The sequence below is a fragment of the Numida meleagris genome, chromosome 10 (assembly GCF_002078875.1).
Source record: "Numida meleagris isolate 19003 breed g44 Domestic line chromosome 10, NumMel1.0, whole genome shotgun sequence".
Classification (NCBI taxonomy): Eukaryota; Metazoa; Chordata; class Aves; order Galliformes; family Numididae; genus Numida; species Numida meleagris.
The window spans coordinates 15,359,514-15,383,821 of NC_034418.1; the positions used below are offsets into that span (position 1 = coordinate 15,359,514).

Sequence of the window (24,308 nt, forward strand, 5' to 3'; positions counted from 1 at the left end):
TCTTACCAGGCTCTGAGCAGCCTGATGGAGCTGTAGGTGTCTCCATTCATTGCAGGGAGATGGACAAGATGACCTTTAAGGGTCTCTTCCAACTCAAACGATTCTATGATTACAGGGGAGCTCATTTTAAATAGGAATGGAGGGGAAATCCTTCCCTCCCTGTGCTGGCTGCTGCCTTCCCAGGGAGAAACAGCAGCAAGAAGGAATCATGTGGCTGTGCAACGCTCAGAGCCCAGCCCCGCCAGTTTGGTTCCTGAAGGCGAGCGGGTGGTGGTGTTTCGGGAGCTTCCCAAGAAGGCTGGGAGGCCTCGCGCTGCACATGCGTCACCGCGGCTGTTTTTATCCGTGAATTTTCCAGCACGCTGAGCAATGTGGGGTCGCCCAGGAGGGACCCTGGCGGGATCTCCCCGCTGCGTGAGTCACGCTCGCGCCGTGGGAGCGCTCCGGCACACTGCACTCTTCAACTCTGATTCATGGCACCCCGGGAGAATAAATAAGACAGCGCCGCACGCAGCGCGGGAAGGTGTCAGGGCAATGGCACCACCAGCAAACAGCGGCAGCTGTAACGCAGCCAGCAATCTCCTAACTAGGGCAGAATGCCTCGCTGCACCCATGCGAGGGATGCGGTCGCTGCTTGGTCCTGCGTGTGCCAAGTGAAGATGCTGAGCTGATGTCACTGCGCTTCAGAGAGGTTTGCTGGAGCCTGAGGATGTTTGTTAGCAGTGCGGGACTGGCGCTTCTCAGGCTCTATCTGCAGGGTGATTCAAACAGCAAAGAGCCTCGTTTGTCTGGATGGTTCCCAAAAGCAGGGTAACCCCGGTCACTGCTGCAGGAGGCGTTACTTGATACTGGTATCCTAAGCACCATAGAGACCAAAATCGAGAGCGGATTTTTTAACAGGATCCAAACGAGTCGTGTTTCTAAAATTGGTCGTTTGGGGGAAAAATTCCTGCTGTCATTGCTGGTACCTGAGTGCTGGTGAGTCATCAAATTACGTCCCTGAGTCTGGGAAATGGAGAGCGGGAGGGCTCGCTGCCTGCTCAGCCAGTGAAGCAATGCGGCTACAACGCCCCATGGTCTCTTTGCGCTGACTTTACTCGTGGCTTTGGCCAAAGAAGGTCCCAAGTGCCACTCTGCCCAGGTGGGCTCCTGCAGCACCGTGGGCACGTGGCCCTGCGAGCTCGGTGACGCAGCAGGAACAGCACTGCAGGAAACGTGCAAAGGGGAAGCGCTCGGTGTCTGCTGGGAGCTGGGTGTGAGTGCACGCTTTCCATTCATCCCGCTCCGTCATTAAGGTCACCGTGCAGGTATCCGTCTCTTCCCAGAGTAAGTCGGCACTGCAGGTGGAGATGCATACAGTTAGCCAAACAGAGGGGCAGAGGGGGGTGAAAGAGTGTTAAATGAGCTGGGTGCTTAATTCCAGTGAATGTCTGCTCCCCCAGTCCTTGGGCTTCAGTCTCAGTCTTCTTCTCCAACCTGCACGAGAGAAATAGCCAGGGCAGCATAATGAGTGCGTGCTCTACCACATCGTACGTCGCTGTAATGTGGCCTTTCTTTCAAAATAAAGCAAGAAAGAACTCCCCTCATTTGATTACATGTTCTGTTCTTCCTTTCAAACTTGTTGACATGAAGCACGGAGGTTGCCTAATCCCTTCTTGTTATTTAATTACGTGGTGATGGTGCACTGCTCTGGCTTCTCTCCATGCCCCAACTCTTTTGGCACTGCATTCCTCCCCGGCGTCCAAGTGCTCCAAAAACCTGTGGGTGAGGGACACACATCCCCACGCCCCTGCCTGCGGGGTGCTACCGGTGATTTGCGATGGCTGGAGCTATGGAAAGGACATGTAAGGCCCATGACCTCTGCACTGACATTTCCTCCTTTGTGGCCCTCAGTGGTTTAAGTGTGACGCTGGTGAGGAAATGAGAAAATCATCCCAACGGGCTAAAACCGTAAGTCAAAGGAAGCAGGTTTCCATTAAGATGGGGAGCACACTTAAAGCTAAATGTTCTGGCTGAGGTTGTGCAAGTCCTGGAGGTGGTCACTGGTGGTGGGATGGAAGAGTGACAGTACAGAGAGCAGCTTGGATCCATTGCTTCACACCAGCACCTGGTCCATTACACTTTTCCTTAGCCATAAAGTAAACGCTGCAGAGGCACAAAATGATGCGTTGTTCATTGCCTGTACCAACATAGCTCTCCCTTGGGGCTGATGTGGATGTTGTGGGGCTGCCACTGTGGTGCTGGGCCACAGCACTCACGTGGGAGAGCTTCAAAAAGGGTAAGGGATTTTGGCTGGGATTTGGTGCTCGTACTCCGTAGGCTTCAGGCATCCCCGCCTAAATCTGTGGGGGATGGAGATTCTGTTCTCCTCTGCTTTCATTTTCTTTGATTTACTCGGGCCCCATCACAGCACTTCTCAGGCCCAGGCCCAGCACTTAACAGCAGTAGCACAGGAATCGATTTCAGCAAAAGAAAGCAATTCCCTAAATTATTAATGCTAACAGTGGACAAACCGCATAGGCAAAAATATACAAGAGAAAGAGCTGGAGAAAATGCAAGAGGAACAAGCATCTCGCACGCAGAAATCTGCACTGTGAAGACGTGCTCGATGCATATTCCAGAAGCCTGTTGGGGTGGGATGCCACTGTGCTGTCCCTGTCCCTGAGGCTGCCCGGCCCGTAGGGGTGTGCAGCTCCGTGTCAGCTGCCTGCCGTGTCCTACTTGTGCTTCTCAGAAGCCCTCGGTGTTTTCAGCTGATTTGCTTTGACATCAGCAGCCGGCAAGAAGTTCTCTGTGTCGGGGTGCGTGGGAGTGCTATGTGACACCTTAATCATGCTAAACAGGAACACACATTCAGATTTCCTCGGTGTTTCAAAGAAATGTGATTTCCTTTGTGCCGCAAAGAAAGAGATGACTTGATTGCGACTCGCAGTGGAGATGGGCTGTGTTGCGCAGGAGTTAGGGTGCCAGGCTCTAATTTGGGGAGAAAAGAGGAGATAAAGGACCTTTGGCTTTCTAGCTGCAACTCCTAGGGTCAGTTTTCGTGCTGATAACTGGGGTTGTTTTGTGATAGCTGATTCACTGAGTTGGCCAAGGTATCAAGAAACCGGATTCTGTGCAAAAAGAACAAAAATCCTGCACAGAATCAAATTATATATAGCAAATATAGTATCAAATCCCAACTTCTGAAACAGTAGCTGGTCATTTATTGCAGGCGCTAGAAACTAATTAAAAGCCCAAAAGAGCGCTTAACTCATTAATCTGTTTCTCATCAGTGTGCAAGTGACGAACATCCAAACGTGAAGCAGCAGTGCTCAGGGCAGGTTGAGCTGAGCATAGGCTGGAATATGGGGTGGAATAAAGGTAGCGAGGGTTCGCAGAGCAGTAGGTGATGTACAGCAGGCGGTGTGCTCCTGTCAGCTGGGACACACCTTCCATTTTTTATTTGGGTGATGGTGTTTAAAACCTCCGCATGTGGTGAGGTGCAGTGCGTAACAACACCGACAACTGGATAAACCAATCTGAATGGCGATGCTGGGTGCAGGAAATGGCTGTGTTCCTGCTAGGTTGGAACTAGGTGATCCTTGAGGTCCCCTTCCATCCCAAGCCATTCTATGACGCTACGGTGCTATGATTTTATGACTGATTCTGTGATTCTAGTTGTGTGCCCCACTCCCATCCGTGGTGGAGTATTGCCCATGAGGCACTGCCACGGGACAGCCGTGCTTCCCATTGTGTTCACCACCACGTGGCAGCTGTTGGTGCAACCCCTGCCCGACCATTTGAGTGTTCAGCACCAAACTAAGAACTGCCCAAAGCAGCGTGCAAGAAGTAGGTCAGCGGAGCCAGCACGGAAAGGCACTGCTGCAGTCTTGCTGCATCACCAGGGTCCATCCCTGCTCCTTCTGGGCAGAGCCATGTTTCTCAGCCTGGGAGACCCAGAGCGGTGGGTGAGCACTTGCCTGGAATCACCTGTGTGAAAATGCAGTGCAGGGAATGCTAGCGGAGCTGCACTTCCATCATCGCAGACGTGTTATTTTAGGACAGGATTCATGCTGTGCGCTCCTTATTCAGACAAAATGGCGGCTGACGTCATTTTTTCCATAATGTTGCTTTTATTTGAAATCGTATCTATACATCTTGTACAAATCAACCTAATAATAAGCACTCGTGACAGATTCTACTTATGGATTAATTTTGGAATTTAGTTTATAGATGTGGTTTGACTGCAGTGGGATTCATGTCCATAAAAGGGCTGCAACAACAGAGGACAAATGCGAGAAAATAGGACTTTCTCTTTAATTCAACATGTTTGTTTGTGGAACCCTTAACGCTGTTCTAATCTTCCATCTGAAAACTGCCTTTTCACCTCCTGATTTACAGCATTTTCCTTTGCCTTTACTCTGTACTCTATACTCCGTTGGTATTTCTTACAAGGCAGGTATTGTCAAATCTCTTTCTTCAAACATATAATAACCACCTTTTGTATCGAACAGGCGGATAAATTACTCAGCTTATATGACAGAACAGAAAATAAAGAGCTGAGTATCTGGCAGAGATGCCAAAGAGTGATGTTATTATAACCTTCCTGTGAAAGATTTGCCAACAGCAAGTTACGCATTGGTGAGGCAACCGATGACAATATTTGCAGGAGAAGGCTTTATTACACCAAATATTAAAAACCATCATTGCATGTTGTACTTACAGCCCAATCTCACCTCTCTTATCAGGATGTTCAATAGCCTCCGTTGCACATAACAGATGGGATTTGGAGCTTAAATAGTCCACGGGGGTGGAAAGACATCAAATCACAGGGTTTTGCTTGTCAGTGCTACAGCCTTCTTGTTTAGACCTTCGTGGGAATTTTCCTAGGTTGCTTTCTTTGTTGTTTTTCAAGTGGAAAATATTGTTTCTGCCAAACTGAAAATTTTCTGTTTTTCAGTTTTCCTGTAAGCCGACGACGCCGGGATCAGAGTGGTTTCAAGGCAGAATGATCCAAAGGAAACCAAATCACAGCGCTTGGTGCTGACCAATTTAAAACATCTGCCCATCTTTGCTGGTGCTGCCATCAGACGTACGGGCTTTACATCCAGCTGCTTTGCCCCTAGAGTTTCTGCAGCTTCCCAAACCACTTGCAGTCACCTTCTGGCTGGAGCAGCGCAGCCCATGCCTGCAGCCAGGAAACAGAGCCCTTCCACAGCATCACCTGCATCACGCGGTAGTAATGAGCAACATCATCATTAGCGCCTTCTGCTTAATTTGCTGGCAGTTGGCAGCAAGCAGCTGACCTTGGGTGGATGGAGGCTTAGGGTCAGCCCGGCTGGAGCGGAGAGAAGAGGAGCTGGAAGCTGGCGGTGGGTGCTTAGTGGCGATGTGCAGCGGGTGCAGTGCTCCATCTCCCGGCAGCCGCTCCGATGTGCAAGGGAAGAGCTCCAGCTGTGGTTCGTCCTGGTGAGATGCTGCGTGGCAGCGTTTCCTCCGATGTAAAATAATCGCCGAGTGCCACCACATCCAGCAGACTCTGAGAACAGCGGGTCAGGTGCAGCCGAAATCTCTGCGCTGAGCTCTCTCTGACCAAGGCACAGATGCTGCACGCGGGATTTGGCTGCTCTGTATCATTGCCCCACGGTACAGCCTTCCATCCCTTCCTGTTTGCTTATTGTTTTCACATACTTATCAATACTTTTCTGCCTGTTCTAGGGAGAATGAAAGTGTGCAGGCTCGTTCTTTGTTTCAGAGAAACTTTCTGCTAAAAATCAACAGGCGCATGGGAACAGGGTGAGAGGGAAATCAGTGTGCATCTGTTCTCAGACAGATTTTCAGACATTACCATTTTCCTGTCCACCTGCTGCCGTTCAGCGTGGGAGCACGAAACTGGCGGCTGTACTCGGGCAGCCAGCACATAGCCAAGCACAATCTCTGCTGCCCTCGCACGGCACAACCAGGGAAGGAAACTGGCCTGCTTGCGTTACTCCATCTGAATGTCATCATGGGATATGGGCCACGTTCACATATAGGTCACATATGCAAGAGCAGATTTGAGGAGATAAGCTGCTAACCCAGCCTATCTCTGAGAGAAAGTCAAGCTTGCAGATTGGAGCAGCCGAGCTAATAGCTGAGCTGATCTTTAATCCATCTTTGCTGTAAACTATCTTGAAAGATCAGCAAGCACTACACAGCCTGCGTGCATGAGTTAAATGAGAAACGCAGGCCAAATCACTGAGCAACCAAGGAAGGCAAGATGTTGAAGCTCAAAGAGCACTATATTGGCATGTCCGTATAAACTGCAAGGCAGAAGGAAGGCAGCCCTCGCTTCTTGGTGCCAGGTAAGCAAAAAACTGGCTGTTAATCTGGGTTAGTTCCTGGTCCAGTGCACTGTACAAATGCTCTGTCAGCACAAAGGGAGGGCTGCTCACAGCAAGGGAGAAGGGAAACCTGCTTCTCTCTGTGTTTTTTTTTTTCTTTTTCCAGCTTCCGCTGTGCTGTTTTCGCACAAGGAGATACTTCAGCATCTCTTGGGGTGGTCTGAGGTTTCCAGTTTTTTCCCAGAAGATCTCATTTTAAACTGAGCTACTAGAAAGCAATGGTGCAATGCAAGTGGGTCTTTGATCCTGAACTGGCTCCAGAGGAGGGAGGCTTATCCACCTGAAGGCATTGGCTTAACACAAACCCAGCTGCTGGGGAGGATCTTTCAGCAGTTGCAGGCACTGGGATGCAGGCCTGGCTGCCTCTGCTCTGCAGCCAGAGAAGACGCTTGGGAAGAGCAGAGGTCAGTGGTGAAGGTGATCACGCTGTGCAATTCCATTTCTGAGGGTGCAGCATGGAAGGAACGAGCTGGTTTTGCTGGCTGCTGTGAGGTTTTCCAGTTGCTGGAGGGCTGGAGCTGACCCTGTGCTGGTGGCTGCTGGGTGCTCGGAAGTGGCACTCCTGATGCAGTTACACTTAGCTGCTAAATGATGTAAGCAGCTAGTCTGAAAGCATGAAGAATGGAGCTTAGAAGACAAGCCAGGCACTTGCAAACTTCTGCTGAGGTGGCAGCATTTACACTAGAGGAATTCCAAGCAGAAAGTCTGCTAGTACTGGATGCAGGCAGCGAGTGGCACCATGGTATTGCAGATGGAGCAGCACAGCAGTGGTGACTGTGCACAGCAGAGGCAGAGCAGAGAAGCAGCTGCACCTCCTGCTGTGAACTGAGCTCTGTGCCTTGTTTGTTGCTCTTAGAAATGCCCAGCACAGGTCATGAGTGTGTCTGAAGAAGGACAATGAAGCTGTGAGGAGTCTAGAGCACAGGTCTTATGAGGAGCAGCTGAGGGAGCTGGGATGGCTCAGTCTGGAGAAGAGGAGGCTCAGGGGAGACCTCATCACTCTCTACAACTGCCTGGGAGGAGGTGGTGGAGAGGTGGAGGTTGGCCTCTTCTCCCAGGTAACAGTGATAGGGTGAGAGGGAATGACCTCAGATTGCTCCAGGGAAGGTTCAGGCTGGACAGTAGGAAACATTTCTTCTCAGGAAGAGCGGTGATGTACTGGCACAGCTGCACAGGGAGGTGGGGGAATCACCGTCCCTGGAGGTGTTCAAGAACCGTGGGGATGTGGCACTGAGGGACTTGGTCAGTGGGCAGCTGGGGGTGGGTTGGGGTTGGATTTGATGATCTTAGTGGTCTTTCATAGTGGTTCTATGATCCCGATGATGATCAGCTGGTGCGTTTGGATTCACTGGTTTAGCATTAAAAGGGAGGATGGCTGTAGAAGGTGCTAAAAGAATGGTTACAAGGGAAGGAAACCTGTGCTGCTCACACAGACAAACAGGGACTTTGGCCCGGAGCACAGAGGGGTGTCTTGGATAGCACTTATCTGTGCATCTCGACTTTAATGACTTGGTTGCAGAATACTTGCACAGTGACATTTTTCAATGATTTTTTTCTTTTTTTGCCTACATTCCTTTCCTCCGTTCAGAAAGCTGAACTCATACCAGTGTAACAAAGCAAACACTGCTCCTCTAGGAAAGGAATGTGGTGAGAGATGGTCCCAGGAGCTGTACCTGATTGCTGAGGGCAAGAGGGGACCAGGCTGGAGCTCATCTGCTGTTTCAGGCTGACAGGACATAGCCCATAACTTCTCATCCTAGCAAAAGCAATGGAAGGGACATATGAATGTATTAGGAGATAGATGAATAGGAGCACTGCTTGGGCAGCCTCCTTCTGTGTTATATTCTCAATGGCAGCACCAGCAAATCATCCCCTCTGATATGTTTTATTATCTGTAAGAACATGATAAGGCCAGTATTATTTTAAAACTCAATTTATCACGGTAATTTCAAACCCCACTGCTTAATATTGACTTTCTTTTTATTGCATAATTCTTTGCCTTCAGGAAACCAGTGCAAACAACATTAAAGTTGATATAAACAAGTAATGTTTTTAAGCATATTTCTTTTTTTTGCCAACATGATTCCATCATATGGTGGCTGAGAAACCAGAAGCATAGCTAAGTACAGCTGGCATACTAGCCTCAGAACTACAGATGGTTTCTTCAGTGCTGTACTCTCTCAGATTTAGTTTCAAGCGAGGAAAGAAAATGAACCTAATGACATCTGCCCTGCAGCAGGAGCCAGTCCATGGGCAGTAGTGGCCTGATGGTGGTCCTGCAGTGGCAGCTCATCTGGCAGTGTTCCCAGTCTGACCTGATGCTGCAAAACCACAGCACAAACTGAGCCGTTGTTCTCAAGGACCCCTAGCAAACCCTACAGAGACAGAGTAGTTGTGTTTGAGAGTTGAGGGTATGTTTTCAGAACAACAAATCAGCTGCTAAAATGTGTCTACAATTTCTATAAAAACTTCCTCTGTGAGTAAACTAGTACTGTAGCCTTGGCAGATCTCTTTTCTCTCGTAGCAGCCCAGCACTTCTGAGCAAGAAGCACAGCCCTTTTGTCCTTGCCTTTTCTCAACTAAAACACATCCAGGAGGATTCCGTGATTCTATGACTGCTGGCCTTCTCTACCTCGAGAGAAGACTGATTAGAGAACATTCTCATCGTGCCCTGCTAGACCTAGTCTGTCCCCAAAACATTTGTCTTTGCTGCAAACAGAAAAAAGGAAAAGAAGGAAAGGTCAAAGCAGCCTGACATGTGAGCTCCACACACACTGTGAGCTCCACACACACTGAGGAGCAATTGCATTTTGTTTTCTCTTCAGCTGATGCAACTTTTTTTGCAGAGCCTGACTTTTGATAGAGTGATAATTACTCCCCCACCCCTTTTTTTTTTCTTCTAAATCAGTTGTGATGTGGCCTAATTTCTTTTAAGGTATTCATAGCTGTCTTAGCAACATGGATTTTCTGTATCCCTCCACCACTGTAAGAAGCAGCCCTCTGCCAGCCGGGTGGATTTCTTTCTTGGTCAAATTTGGAAACACACATTGCTTTGGTTAACGACCAAGTCAATTTTCCAGCTTCCTCATCAGAAGTCAGACGTAACCAACCCGTGCCATGTGCAGGTCAAGTTCCAGGTGTTTCAGCCAACTGTGCTGCTCAAGGACTATTGCTGGGCACTTCTGTGTGTTTTCATTGCATTAATTTTTCATGAGCATCTGCAGCAGTAAAGATTATCAGCTAGTTTGCGGTTAACAGGTAATGATCATGAAAGGCCAAATTAAAATTTGCTTCATAATTTAAAGACACATAGCCAATTCTCTTTTCCACTACTTGCAGTGCTTTTAATGCCAGTTTTCAATTCGTGCTTTCAGATACCTTCGTCCTCTTCTTATCTGCATGGGCCAACCCTGAACTGCTTCCCTCTTTGCTTCATGTTTGTGTTGTGGCAGATCAGGCTGGTTTTGGGGCACACACTTGTGCCAGCACCAGGGACCAGGGCAGAGCTGCAGACAAGGGCGGCAGCAGAAGGAACTGCCCGTTTCCATTACAAGTGCTGGGTGAATGTTCTACTCCAAGTTGCACTCATAGAACCATAGAATGGCTTAGATTGAAAGGTGAATTCTATTTTTGCGTGTTTTTTTTAGCTAAGAAAATGGTTTTCTTGCACACATTTGTTTTCTGCAAACAGCATATAATAAAAATATCTGCCTTTTAAATACCCAGCCCCGGACTTCCTGACTGACCCACTATAAACCACTGCTGCTCTGCACACATTATTTCCTCTCTTTGAAAAAAAAAAAAAAAAGAAAAAAGAAAGAAAGGAGAAAAAAAAAAAAGCACAGAAAAAATTACCCATAATCTGGCAACACCTTGCTCTCCCCTTTAGCTCACTTCTCATTTTCAAGCCTGCTCTTAACAAGCTGGAAAGCTAAAGAACATCCACTTCTCCAGCCTGGGTCTGTCCTGGCTCCTTTTTCTGGTCTCCCCACCAAAGTACTCCCTGATGTCCCCTGTAGGAGGAGGCTGAAAACCTTTTTGTTTTTCTTCCTCTGTTCATAGGGATTTCCTTACGCTGTATTTTTTACTTGGCTATTTTCTTATCAAAATCTATCCTTTCTGCAACAATACTGCTCTTGCAATGCTAGGAGCGACGCTGGATTTTGTTTTTAATCTGTTTAAAAGCTGATATTTATTTACCAATATGCTTATGTATATTTGTTTACTCATAAATCTATAATGTATGATTGCTATTTGAGTACGAATCACTAGAAAACTAGCATTATTCAGCTTCAACATTTTCATTACATTCAATGGGAACAAATTTTGGTCAAAATTATCAGGTTTCCTCCTTCTTTCAATCTCTTTCCAGCTGAGCCAACAGGCTAGGAGGTGTCCTCTGGCACAGCCTTAAAACCCCAGTTTCCACGTGTAAGCCATTTGTTTCCATACCGCATGAGGCCGAACGCAGGCTGCTTGCTGAACACATACCTCAAACCAGGAATGAGTGCTTTCGATTTTCATGTGTTCTTCTGCAGATTAAAGATACGAAATGTTTTACGTCAAGCTCAGCTGCTGGCATTGGCAGAGCCCACGAAACTCTCAGCATTTGTCAAAAAAGTAAGTTATGACCCCTTTTGGTGACAGATAAATCTTAAAAACAGGAAGAGGGGGCATTCCAAGGGCTTACGAACCAGAAAGAAAGAATTGAAAATTTGCCCAAGGCAAACTGAAACCTGTCACAATTGCTGCACCTGCCTCAGGTCGGGCATTATTAATGAGTTTTTAACGTGTGATGCTAGTGACATATCATGAAAGAGCTCAGTCCTTGAAGATGGTAATAGAGGTGAGAGTCCTGCTGGTTAAAAGTGACATACTGCATGTGTTCCACTTTCCTTCTTATAACTTCCTTTTTTTTTTTTTTTCTATTAGTAACAGCCATAACAAAATCTGTTCTCCTGGAGGAGGAGAGAGCGTCATAAAAGGTGACAAGTTTATTTAAATTAAATTTCGTATTAACAAAAGGCTCAGGCTAGTGAAAACACCATTAGAGATTTTGTATGCTTAAGGGCTCTTAACAGTATGCTTTTACCCAGGTGGAATCAGAGCACAAAGAGGAAGAAACCTCCATTTGACACTGCCTAGCTAATCTCAGCAGTACATCGCTCATTACTCTGCGCTGGATTAAAGGTGAGCTCTGTAGTGCTGCCTTTGAGACTCAGCGGGGCAGCTCTCCTTCACAGCAATGGGGTCAAATAATTCCTGGTGTGTGGCAGGAAGGCTCTGGAGTGAAGATTGTCGGGTTCAAATTACCCAGCAGAGCCCTCTGTGTTCTAGCTTTTGTGTTCCCTCCTGTAAAATAAAGTATTCTATAGTTTAGCTCCCAAATAAAAGGACTGTCTTAGTGATAAAGGAAATGTAAAATACATTTTATTCCAGATTTGTGTCCCGTTACATGAGCAACATGTTAGAAATGTTAGAATTTTTTCCTGGAAGAAGGCCGGTTTTCCATGTTTTTCTCTCTGTTGGAAAAGTTCAATTACAATGTTTGCTCTTAAAAGAGTTTACACAACATATACATTTAGATTATTTGGTCAAATGTTGCTGATTGAGAAGGTATTGATATAGTTAGTAGTTACGGATGTATTGCAAAGGATCTGAATTTTTAGAACAAATAAAATCTGCTGGGTGATGCAGGAAGCTTCTTACATACGGTTTTTAATGCATGTGAAATAATATGACTACCAACATATGAAAACATGGATTTGAGAAATGGAGCATGTCATGTAATGGATGATATGTGTCTGTGGATCCTTTGCAGAGGTTTTTCTGAAGAGACAAAGTTAAATTGAGTCAGCATGGGTACATGAGCCCCGGTGGAGTTGCACAGGTTGCATTGCCAGTGAGCAGAGCACACCGCAGACCCTAACAAGCTAGAATATCTAATTTATTCAGGTTTTTAGTCATTAGTAGATATATTATCTATATTTTCTCCTTCATTTATTCCTTTTTTTAAATTGTGAACAAGTATGTTAATAAGACTGGGCCCCCATGCCAGGGTCTGTCATTCCTCACTCAGTACCAACTCCCACCTTGATCTGCTGACGTACAGATCTCTAACACTGTATGTTAAGAAGATGCGTACCATCCCAAGTAGAACAGAAGGTTTTGACCCTTTTATGTGACTCACCCAGTTATAACTACAGTGCATAAAGATAACAGCAGTTGCGATAATGATTTGCATTCTATACAACCATGCTGATCCTAGAGATACACCAGATGGATGCTTTTCCAAGGCACGCACGCCTGCAGTGCATATCCCAGCAGAGTTTCTCTCATCCTACCCCTATTCAGAAAAAAATCACTCAAGTACCTCATGAATTTTTCAATCATATTTTCATTTCAGTGAGATTTTGACGTGTGCTTTGCATGATTACATGCCTATCTGTAAATAGGAGCAATGTGCTCTTTTTGTCCTCAGTTTATGCTGATGCTTTGGTTGTCTTGGAGAGCTCTTCTAAACTTTTCTGGTGTAGTGTGGGACAGATTAAAGCATGTGTGAGCACTGATGCAAGAAACTTCTCCTCCCTTCCTATGTGCCCTGAGGGAAGGCCTTGGCCAATAGTAAATCCCTGCAGTCAGCCATGGAGAGAGGGAAAAAAAAAACAAACCGGGCTATGTCTCTGTAGTGGTCCCATAAGGACTTCCACCTGCAGCAGCAAAGTCAGTGTTAAGAAGGCTTCAGCAGGATAAGAGGAAAATGGGAAGCTCTCAGTGTCCCTCCTGCAGCACGGTGCTCCATCAGGACCAGCAGCCAGTGGCTTAAAAATCACAGGAGGAAAGTTGTAGTGGTTCCATGTCCTGCTGAGGCCTTGCGGACATTAAATCGCTTTCTGCTGATGGAGCTGGAGAAGAGCTGCTGGCACTGGGGCTGTGGAGGAAATGTCTGCAGTGTCTCATGTTTCAGATTAAGGTATAATTGCTGGCCCTGTAAGTGTAGTGCTGTTTTGTGCAGCCAACCAAACCAGCTCAAGCCACTGAGCAAGGAGTTAGCAGGTGTGTAAAAAAACCCACGCTTAGTTCACATGTTCTCACATCTGCTTTTAGGTCTGTATTGATCAGCCCAAATCATATGACAGAGTTTCTGCTAAACTGGAACTTAAAAAAAACATGGTTTTGAGAAATGAGAGTTTTCTTCTGGAATAGAGAGTTTTGCTGTGAGGAAATGTCATTGCTAGTACAGGTCACTGGTGTGAAGCCTGGGGACGTCCTCTGCCCCAGGGTGGCTGCTGCTGGGGAACCTCAGCAAACCTCCTTCTCCACGCCTCAGTTCCTTTGGAAAGGTGAAAAAATAATTTCTACTCTTTTTTAAAAACGTTTTGACCCCTACAAATGAAAACTGCTGCAGAAATGCTAAGGGATGTAATTGTATCAAGTGTACGAGGACAGAGAACAGTAATTTCTCAACAGATCTTTTAAACATAGAGCCTGCAAATAACAAGGGGCAAGGTCAGTGAACCGAGAAGCAGCTGAACGTCGTAGGGCTCAGACGGCGCAGCAGGCCAGCCAGCCAGAGCTATGGCCTCCCTTCCTTCCTGTCAGCTTGTTGCTAGCTACTTCAGTTTACCTTAAATCAATATTTACTTTATTATTTACAGCATTGTGATGGTGACAATAATTTACCAAAGTTAAAATGAAAATATTTCAAGAATGGAGCCAAGTGAGCACCAGAACACTTTTCACAGAAAAGAACTTTGCTAGGAGCCCAAACTCCATGAAGCTGAGATGTGCTGAGGCTGTTGCAGCTGTCAGACAGCAAACAGGTTTGAAGGTGGCTCCTCGGGAAGGTCATTACTTGAGTTGTGCAGCTACAGCTGGACAATATCCTCCAAGTTCCTCCTGCTAAGGGCTCTTTAATTTTTCTTACAAACGGGAATCGATGGGATAAAACTATTCAACTTCTGTCCTCTACACAAAAGCTTTATTTTCTTTGTATCTCCTGTGAGGAGACAGCACTAGTTTTGTGACCATTATTTATTGCATGCAGGAGGCTGCTTGGCCAGGCCTGTGATCTTCTTTGATGCCTTGCTTATTCGTAAGAGGAAGTAATCAACACTTCAGCACCAAATAAGGGAATAAGATAGGGCTGAACCTTTCAATACTGTAATTAAAAAGTGTCAGTGTCAATGTCCTTTTTGAGATATTTATGACTGAAGTGTAAAAGTCACTCAAAGTCGGATGGCAGGAGCTGCTGATTATGACAGTGACTTTTAATCTTCTGTCCTGATTGTGAGGGCAGCCAAGTACTCATGCTTCTGGATGTGCTGAGCAATAGCTGATGTTTCCAAAAGTCACTATTTTATTGTGTCTTTTTAAAGAATTGCTTACCCCATCTATATGGTTAAGGTTCTGTTACAGCCAGCAATTTACAGGATTCAGTGTTACAAACTCCACTGAAGCTATGTTTTTCTTCCACAGGTGTATTTTCTTTTACACAGCTCTCCAACTGTAAGAGAGTTTTATCAGTGAAGCCTGAGGTTGCACGTGAGATATTGGGAGCTGGTAGGTTTAATCTTCCTTGCAGGACAACACTGAAGCCCAACCACACTGAATTACATCTAGATCTAAGGCTGCATATCAGAAAGATGGTCAACTCTGTGCCTGTGTGGCTTGTGGGTTGCTCAAGGGTAGTTCCTGTGCTGAAGCGATGCTATATGACTAGTGAGGAGCATGCTGGTACTGAGCCTCGTGAAGCAGAACCAGGAGGGGCTGCAATTCACTGCCAGTATATCCACATTAACACTGGAATTGACAGCTGGGATTCAGAGAGCAGAGGTGCATGGTTTTGGGCTTTCTTCCTTTTGTGGTGGTGTGTTTTGCATGCACTCCTCAGTTTCTGGTCCTGAGAAGCCCTACTCAGAAGTCATGCTTCTGGTCCTGATATGTCCGTGGATGCTTTTAACTATGACAAGGGTTTGCTAAATGCCTTTGGGAAGAGTTTCCCAAATTGCTTCTCTTAGCTTTGCTGAAGACAATGAACATTTTCGTCCCTTCCTGACCTAAGCAGCAAGGTAGCATTGCTCCTAGTGTTTCCTGTAGGACTTGTTGTCACTATCTCATTTCGGATACGATACTGTTTCAGTAATTTCTGCATGCAGAGGGTAAAATTACTAATCAAAAACTATTAGACCATAAGCTGGGGTTGTTGTGATGTAACGTATATGGCTGTGGATCACAGTCAGTGAATTTTAACTTGAAAACATAATTCCTGTCACAGTTTTTAAGCCTTTCACCTAAAGCCACACTCTCACGATACTGTGTCATCATTTATTTAGCGCTTAGGTTGATGATCCCTGACAGGGGCTTCACAGGGGGCCACGGCGGCTCTCTCCCAGCTCTGTGGGCGGCTGAAGGGTGACAGCAGAACGCCCCGTGCCCTGGGTGAGCTGGCAGCAGGGAGGTGGGCTGGCACCCGCCCCACGAGCGCTGAACGGACGGGGGCTCCGGCTGAGGGGAACCCGCGCGGACAGCGCCGCCCGCCCCGCGCACCAGGAGGTGGCCGCCGGGGTCACGTGGCCCGCCCCTTCCCGGGTACGGCAGAAGCAGAAGTGGGTGCCCCGGAGAGACGCGGCCGGGCGCGGCGACACCGCCACCGGCCGCCACCACCATCACCACCCCCCCAGCCGTGCTGACACCGGCAGCGCCCAGCGCCGCGTCGTCCTCGCGGCCGGCGGAGGTGAGGCTGCGGGGCGGCCGGCCGGCTGCGCGCGGGGCGTCGTGGGCAGCAGGAGGCGGGCAGGGGAGGGAGGGTCCCGCGAGGGGCTGGTGCTCGGCGGGCGGCGCGGGGAAGGGGTGAGGATTCTGGGGGCTCGCTGATTTGACCGCGCCATCCGGCACCTCGCGGTTGGGTGTCCGCGCTGCGGGCCGGCCTGCTGGAGGAGGAAGAAGCCCAGCGCCCTGCACGGGTCGGCCCAGGGCTGAGGGCCGCAGCCTGTGCCAGCGTTTGGTCCCTAGCAGGTGTTCTGCGCGGCCGAGCGCTTCGGTTCCCCCTGCTCGGCAGGATGCTGGATTCCAGCTGGCAGCTGCGCTGCACAGCTCCGTGCAAACAGCCATCTGTTGATTGTTATTAGTTGCTATGAGGTGGTGTTGCTGGTGGGCTGGCGGTGCTGTGCCGGGTTGGGTGAGGTGTTGTCCCAAGTGCAGCCCGGCGCAGGGCTGGGGTTAGAGGATGCAGCGACGCGTGCAGAATGGGGACGTCAGCACCCGGAGCTCATGGGAAAATGTAGAAATTGGGGCGAGTCTAACTTCTGATTCCGCTTTTTGAGCAACCTTTGTGCGCAGGGAAGGCACCTGCGGTGTCCTGTAACTGAGGAGCAGTTCTACTGTGCTCATCTCAAATGTTCTTTGCTCTCTCTGTAAATTCACTTTTCTACAGTTCTTTTTCTCTCTTTGTTTTATCAGATGTCTGCAAGGTAAGAATTGTAGACTGATCTTCAGATAAGGGTTTGGTTTTGAAATTGAGATGTATTGCAATGAAGTAAAACTGAATATGCAGGTTCTTGGATAGCGCCAAGTACATCTTTCTCCATGTCTGTGTTCACTTGGCTCTTTGCAGTGAGTCTTTCTGACTTCTTGGTACAAAATGTTCAGGCTCTTCAGTTAAAGACCGTGTAGAAATTACTGTTGTGTCGCAACGCAAAAAGTAATGAATAATCCCAATTCTGCATTTAATACAGGACGGCATTGAAATTTTGCTCCTGTGGTGCCTACAATTGAAGGAAAAGAGTCACGCATTGGTGTCTGTGCCTAAACCAGATCTTATATGTTATGTGATTACGAGATCGCTCGTTGAATCATTTGGACATTTCTTTCTGCTTTAGGCTTCAGGAACTTTTCCATAGAAGGGCAGTAATGCTTCTGCTTTGCACCGCGGTGCCTTGTAGCTCATGCTCCACTGATTTAGGGGCAACCAGGTGCTGTGTTGATGAGGGTTATCATGGAGTTCTGCTGGGTGAATGGGTAGAAATATTGTAGATTCACGTAGTTGTGCAGTGAAGGGTGTAAGAGGGCTGAAGGGTACACACTTTTGTGCCTGGGAAGCCTCTTAATGCTGAAAAGGTTAGGTCTGGCATCAGGTGCTTCCATTAGTTCTTTTGGGAGGTCTGGTGTGTTTCACAGTTAGGAAGCTCTCAGTGGTGTTTGTTCTAAGTTTTGGAACAGGTATACAAACAATAAAGGGATGGTTGATTAGGTTGATGAAGTGCTGTGAAGTTTTTTCTGCCTTCTTACTGATGAAGTAGGTGTCCTCAGCTACAGTGTTGTTTCAGAGTAAGTTAAAAGCCTGGCTTATAGTTTAAGATTGTAGGTAGGCTAAAAGCAGTGTTCACTTTCTTTTTAAAAGAAAGAGCTACTTTAAAAGAGGAAGTCCAGTCTATAATATTCAGCGGAAACTGCTTTAGAAGCCACCTCTAAGAGACAGTTCCTTTGTACTAAGGGACTAATCTCTCAAAAAATGCTTCATTGCCTTTTATTAAAATTATTATGTTTAGAAATTCCTTCTCATGTTGCTTTAAGGCATGTTTCATTTTTCAGCTCCAAAACAATGTGCTTTTCAAAGACTTTTATTTTTGCTCTCCTTGTATTTTTGTTGTTATAAGTCAATGTAGCTAGATGATTATGGCTAAATTGTTAGATGCAAGCTGGTGGTGATTGCAATGTTAAGCTGATTAGTCCCAGGGAGTCAGAAGGGATCAGCCACATTCTGACTGAAGTCTGCCATTGTTTATGACACTTAAAAGTTGTCCAAAGGTCTCAGTTGTAGGATTGGCATAGATATTTATATAGTTTTAGTACTAATAGGACAATGGAGTACTCTTCCTTACACAGTAACTAGCTAATTAAACACTGTATAATCTGTGTAACTCTTTGCAAAACACTAGATGGACCTCAGGTTCAGTGCAGGCAAAGCAGAAGAGGCCGTTCTGTGGGTAAGAAGGGCCTTGTTTGCTTCTCTGATAGCCTAAAAAAACACAGTGTTCTCTGAAGTTGTAGAATTTAAAAAGAGATTGGAAAGATTGCACTGGACCGCTTCAGAGTCTGACAGATGGGACTGAAAGTGGTTAGAGACACAAGGTTGAAAGACAGCTTTGTGGTATTAATGAGAGAGCAGAAAAGAGAGCTCCTTAGTGAAGCACAGGTCAGGAGACTGACATGGGGTGAGGGGGAGGAGAGCTGGAAGAAGTTACCAAGGGGAAGCGAGAAGTGGCACGGACAAATTAGTTATCAGTGCAGAAACTGAAACTGTGATGCGGAGTAGTGGACTGAGGAGACAGGAGGAGAACACTGGGGATGCTGTGGCTGCTGCCTGCCAGAGGGAAATCCAGCAGGACACTTAAACCTGTCCTGCCCAGGGGTGAAATTAAAGGGAGTCATTGGGAACCGTGTGGCAGCAGCTCCCGCTGCTTGGGCAAAAATGGCATCACTTCCTTCTTTGTACATGGATGATAGAGCAGGTTCTAGGGCTTTCTGTTTGTAAATAATCCTGCTGAGGAGTAATCAAGCCTGTAATTAGGTTTCTGGAATTCTCTTCAAGCAGTAAATTAATGCTTCTGTAGTAAGACGAGGCAAGGAGAACAGCAAACCTGCTGCCGTTCACCATGAGCACAGCATTTTGGCTGTCTGAAATTAGTATTGTGAATATATATATATATATAAGTAGGGGAGAGGAAAAGGATTTTGATTGTGCTGTGAATCTTGCAAATATCTTTTTCCATATTGATATCTTGATTGTTAATACTAAGCACAAAATCGATTTCCAGGTATTTTTTACAGTTCCAGAAATTAAATTACCCTCAGTTTCAATCCAGAACTGAAGATTTAACTTCCAGCATAACATAGAACTCACAAAGTTTTTATGGCATGCAGGTCTACAAATACCCTAAAACAATGAAGAAACTTTTATAGGAATGGCTGAAAAGAGCTAGTTCTCTCTCTGTCAAATAGAAAAATGTCCATGAGCAAAGACTTAATGGTATTTTACTCCCTATAAAATGGTAAGTAAAAACTGATCTGATACCTGAAAGGATCTTAAGCTTGAAGTGATACTTTTTTGATGTCTTATGAGACTCCTGAAGTCATCAAATCAAGATAAATGTAGTCAGGGTTTGAGCTTTGTTTAAAGGAGTCTGTTCGTGTGGATCCACCAGTATCTTTAATTTTTATAAATATGGTTTTAAAGGAATAAAAATACTGTTTTAAATACTGATTTTTTTTGGTCTGTTTTCTTTCTTTCTTTTTTTCTTTTCAGCACAGTGAAAACCATAAAGGTTTGATTGAAAAAGAAAACTAAAAAAATGCCCAGAAAGAGTATAGATTATGGAGAGCTGCCGGAGTATGAGAAAAGCCAGATCAAAAGGACATTGGAGCTGGGAACTGTCATGACAGTATTCAGTATTAAGAAGAGTAGTCTGGAAAGGAGGACTATTCAAGTTATAATGGAAACCAGGCAGGTAGCCTGGAGCAAGACAGCTGACAAGATCGAAGGTTTCTGTGAGTATTTTCAAAGTGTCCCTGAACTTGGAGTTACTTATAAATTAATGTAATTGTCAAGTATTTATTTATTGAGCCTTTATTAACATGATGAAGCTTTTGGCTGAAAAGAGTTTGGTAATTTGCCAAGAATATGCTGAATTGTTGCAGTGCTGTTGAAAAATCTTCTGCAGTTCATTAGTTAGTTGAATAATGCTGTGCTTATATATGGTTAACATGCGTTTTCCCTAAATCTTGCACTCCAAGTTTTTGTCCTTGAGTATGATACTACCTGTGTTCTCTGTTAGGAGTGACAACTATTTTCCATCATTAAGCATCAAGAGGTCTTGTAGCTTAAAATGATAAGTACTTCTTTACCTCTTTCTCCAAAAGAAAAAGCTCCAAATGAAAGGAAACTGAATTAAAATTTGTTTTCTTGAGGAATTTGCCATACCAGGATAGGAATAATTTTTTAGGACCATTGCTGGAAAGTACCAATGACTCAGGGGGATGGAGGCGTGAAATACGAGGGATGGTTTGAAGGTCCTGAGTTGACAGTGCCTCTTTGGTTGCTATCTAAACTGTCTATAATTAGGTGGGGAAATAAAAGTGGGATTTATAGCTACGTAGGACTACAAAAGCCATGGTATAAAATAAAGCGAAACTAATTTTCAGTTATTACTGAATAAGGCTGATGTCAACGAAGCTCAACCTGCAATTTTGGGGATTCTTGCAGTTCCCATTATTATAATGTAACTATAGTGTTTGCATATGACCACGTGGTAACTGTTTTATTTTACTGTGTTATTCTATTACTGCTAAACGGTGTTTGCCTTCAGTAAAGGGATTGAATTGTCTGAGTTGCCAGAATCATTTATTGGTCAGCCTCAGCTAATATGAGAAGCTGGGAGTTGAATTTAGGAATTGAAATTGTGATAAGAAGTTGGAGTCTGGAGATGGAGAGCTGTGAAGGCTGAACAGATATACTGTAGTAAGAAATTAAGTATAGCACAGGGAATCTCAGAGGTAAGACTAGAACTTAATGAGAAGAGACAGTGCTCAATGAGAAACAGGTTGGTCCAGGCCTGAGAGAAGGAAGAGAGGTTAAGAACATGAGGGAAACTGAGACTAAATTAAACTGGGGTGAGAGAAGAGGTCATAGATATGGAGGCGTGCGTGTGGCAAAAATTACAAAGTGCTGTGACAGAAAGTGGGCAGAAGGAGAATGGAGTTTGACTATTGATTTTTGGATTTTTAGAAACTTCTTTTTTTGCTAAATCCGCAGTAAGCTAAAAATGCATCCATCTGTAAGGCTGTGAAGACAAGCACTGAGAAGGTACGTGATTTTTGAATTGCCTGTGTAACTTCATGCTACTTACAAGCATTAAATTCCTACTTGCTCCTGTTTCTGCTGGTTCCTGTCTTGTTCCTTGCAGGGCCTGGATCTGCAACAGGAAATCTATTGCAATGGAGCGAAAGGCTGGTTGTCTGGAGAATTTTTTTTTGTCATTGGTGGTGAAAATGTGCTTGTATGTAGTGTTCTGGGAAAAACTCATGTGAAATGAGGGTAATTATCCCTTCCTATAATTATGAGTGTGAATGCAAGTACTTTAGTAGTTCTGATATGCTCAGATCCTTGAGTGAGGCATGCTGAAGACCGGGTCCTGTGTGGAGGAGTAATTCAGTTATGAGAGCATGGCTTGAATGTACTTGGTAAATAAAAACTAGGGTGATGCATGGATTAGGACAAAATAGGAAATGCCCATGTAGTGGGTGAATGAGGCCTTAGAGCCCTCTGACAAAAATAACGTGGGATCGTGGAGTTCAAGACTGCTGCAGCCACTTGCACAAAGCAGCCAGACCTAAAGAGGTGTGTGCCTAGTACTACATCCTGTTAATTAAATCGCTTGCTCTACACATAGAAGTTGACACTTTAAAGAAAAGGTGAATATTGTGTTTGACTCTGACACCTGGGTAATCCAGCAGGATAATGACTTGCCTCCAGATACGCTGGCACTCGTTACCAGAACAGGGAATTCCGCTGTAGACCTGCAATTTATCCAAAGGCCATCTGCTTCTGCCTGAAAGTTCTCGTGCTGTAGCAGTTATTTTAATTCAGCAACATGTAAGTGACCTTTAAAACAATGGAAACTTTAGATCTGAGAATATGCCCTACTGAGAATATGCCATTTGCATATTCTCAGTCAATCGATGTTATTGATACGTCTTAAAAATCAAAGAACCTTCCCTAACCCTGAGAATTACTTTGCAAGCATTGCTTCAGAAAATTATGTGAACTGTTGGAAAGGTTCTGTCTACTTGAAATGAAAGTCACTGCAGCTTTAACTTGCTGTGTTTCTGCTGAAGAGGAAGGAAATCTTTTTTTTTTTTTTTTTAAATAAATTTGCTATTTCTTCTTCTGACTGAGGCTCAGGCTTCCTTTTTGCTTGAAAATTGGAATATTTCTGGATTTGCACTTTACGTCTTAGTAATTTAAAGGATAGGCTTCTTGAATACCAGTGATAGGGGAATTAAAATTTTTATTTCTCTGGAGCTGTGCTAAAAGGATACAAACAATTTTATGATAAGAGAAAAATTATTTCCACTTGTATATATAAATGTACATATGAATGACCCCAAATATTCACTGTTGAATTGTGTTGACTTTGTGAGAAATAAAAAAAAACTTTACACATTTGCAATATATACGTATGTTTAGTGGCAAAGGGCATGGAATTATGATCTCAAGTTTTAGATTGTTGTTCAATATCCTGTGCTTTAATATTGAGAGGTGCTTTTCAGTAAACAGTATTTGTGATGTGAATTTTAATGGCTGCTATTTCCATGTGCTGCACTCCAGCAAGAATTAGCATTCATTATGGGTAAGAGTGGTACAGTAACTTCAGCAGTCCAGGAGAACATGGTACAGAGAGATACAATAATCATTTAATGTGTCACTGTGTACTGGATGTTTGTCCCAACCAGTGGATGTTGGAAATAACTGCACAAATGAGTGGAGGTGATTCTGCTCAGTGCTTGTTGTGGGTGATCCCTTAGGTTCTTACAAGGACTTTTTTCAGTTTGGTTAGTGTTGTTTTGGAAGGGATTTAAGTTAAGCCTCACACTAACAGTAAGGCAGCTACTTTTATTTGGGTTAAGTAGATCTGTGCAAGGGAGATGTAGGATTAGCTGTGCTGATAGGAAATGTTTAGACAGCCCCGTGGCCCTCGGTGTGGTAGTTCTGTGTGTTTTTAATTGCGTTACCTGCGGAACGGTCACTTTTGGTAGAAAGCTGTCAGCCTTTATATTCAGAATGGAGTAAAAACAGCAGCCTTTTACTCCATTCTGAATATGTAGATGTCCTTGTTCATTGCAGGGGAGTTGGACTAGATGACCTTTAAAGGTCCCTTTCCACTCAAACCGTTCTATGATTCTGTGAAAGAGTTGCTAAAATCATAGCTGTTTCCTGCTCAGTGTAGATATGTTACTCTGGATGAGTACGTAAAAATGGAACTACACTTCTTTATAAAACTCCTAGTTCCAAGCCTTTGGTGTGGTAACAAGTGATGATATGCAGAGATAAGGAAGTCTGGTTTAAGCAGTCTTCATCTTCACTATGTGGCTTAGACTGCGCAATGCCTGAGTATTGGAGATTTTCCACTGGCCGTCTGAAGGAGTTGGGTCACAATATACTAAAGAGATCTTCTAACAAAAAGGGACTGGTGAGAAATCTCCGTATTTTTTCCTGCGTGAAGTAGTGCAGGTTACCTGTGTCCTTTCAGAAGGATATGCTATTTCAACAGTAGATCAGGGAGCCAAACTTTCAAGTGATACGTGTCACGGAAGTCCTCCTACTTTAATAGAGCATCTGAGGGTCTTGGTAACTTTTTTTTTTCCAGCTTGAGAGTTGTGTTGGTGCTGAATGGTGCTACATCGCTTCTTAATTTTGCAAGCACAAGGTCTTATTTCGGCTGGTGCTTTGTTCTAGCTTTACAGATCATGCTGTGCAACACACACCACACTGTAACCTCACTGTTTCCCTTGAAGGGGAGAAGGAGCCTCATGTACCACTTCTTCTGTCAGAGTCAGTCCTCCCTGCCCACCTGCAAGGGAGGGGAAGGAGCTACCCATTTGTGGTTGCACACACTCTTCCTCCAAGTTGTCCTAGTGGTGTGGACAACCTGTGCATGCTCAGGCTTTCTGTCCTGCACAGCTGTGCAGCCAAGAATTGCTCAAGCCAAGGGAGTTCTTGGGTGATGGCTCAGTTTTCGTGAGGGCAACGTAGCTGTTGAGCTTGTCCAAGCTAATCAGGCTTGCTGTAGATTTTTCTCGATGTATGGAAACTCAGATCCTCTTGTGAGACTTGTCTTTCTTGGGTTTATGTGATTCTGCTGTTGGAAAGTGTAACACGTTGTA

At 45.3% G+C, this 24,308-nt stretch overlaps 2 protein-coding genes and 1 long non-coding RNA gene across 4 annotated transcripts in view; 2 read left to right on the forward strand and 1 right to left on the reverse strand.

Moving 5' to 3' along the window:
* Positions 4,367-11,982, forward strand: LOC110404263. Its single transcript, XR_002442130.1, has 4 exons — positions 4,367-6,326; positions 10,904-10,985; positions 11,298-11,350; positions 11,462-11,982. It is a non-coding gene; the product is annotated as an uncharacterized LOC110404263 (long non-coding RNA).
* LOC110404528 (translation initiation factor IF-2-like) lies at positions 15,693-16,478 on the reverse strand. Its single transcript, XM_021408894.1, has one exon. The coding sequence runs from the start codon at positions 16,476-16,478 to the stop codon at positions 15,693-15,695; it is 786 nt and encodes a 261-aa protein (XP_021264569.1).
* PLCG2 (phospholipase C gamma 2) overlaps positions 15,930-24,308 on the forward strand; it is a 59,932-nt gene continuing 51,553 nt past the window's right edge. The window contains exons 1-2 of one of the 2 annotated variants that reach the window (XM_021408348.1): positions 15,930-16,101; positions 19,672-19,913. In XM_021408348.1, the coding sequence (XP_021264023.1) occupies positions 19,718-19,913 (196 nt within the window). In that variant the 5' untranslated portion in view covers positions 15,930-16,101; positions 19,672-19,717. Of the gene's footprint in view, positions 16,102-16,246; positions 16,838-19,671; positions 19,914-24,308 lie in introns of those variants that run through there. The other variant, XM_021408349.1, reaches the window with a different exon arrangement.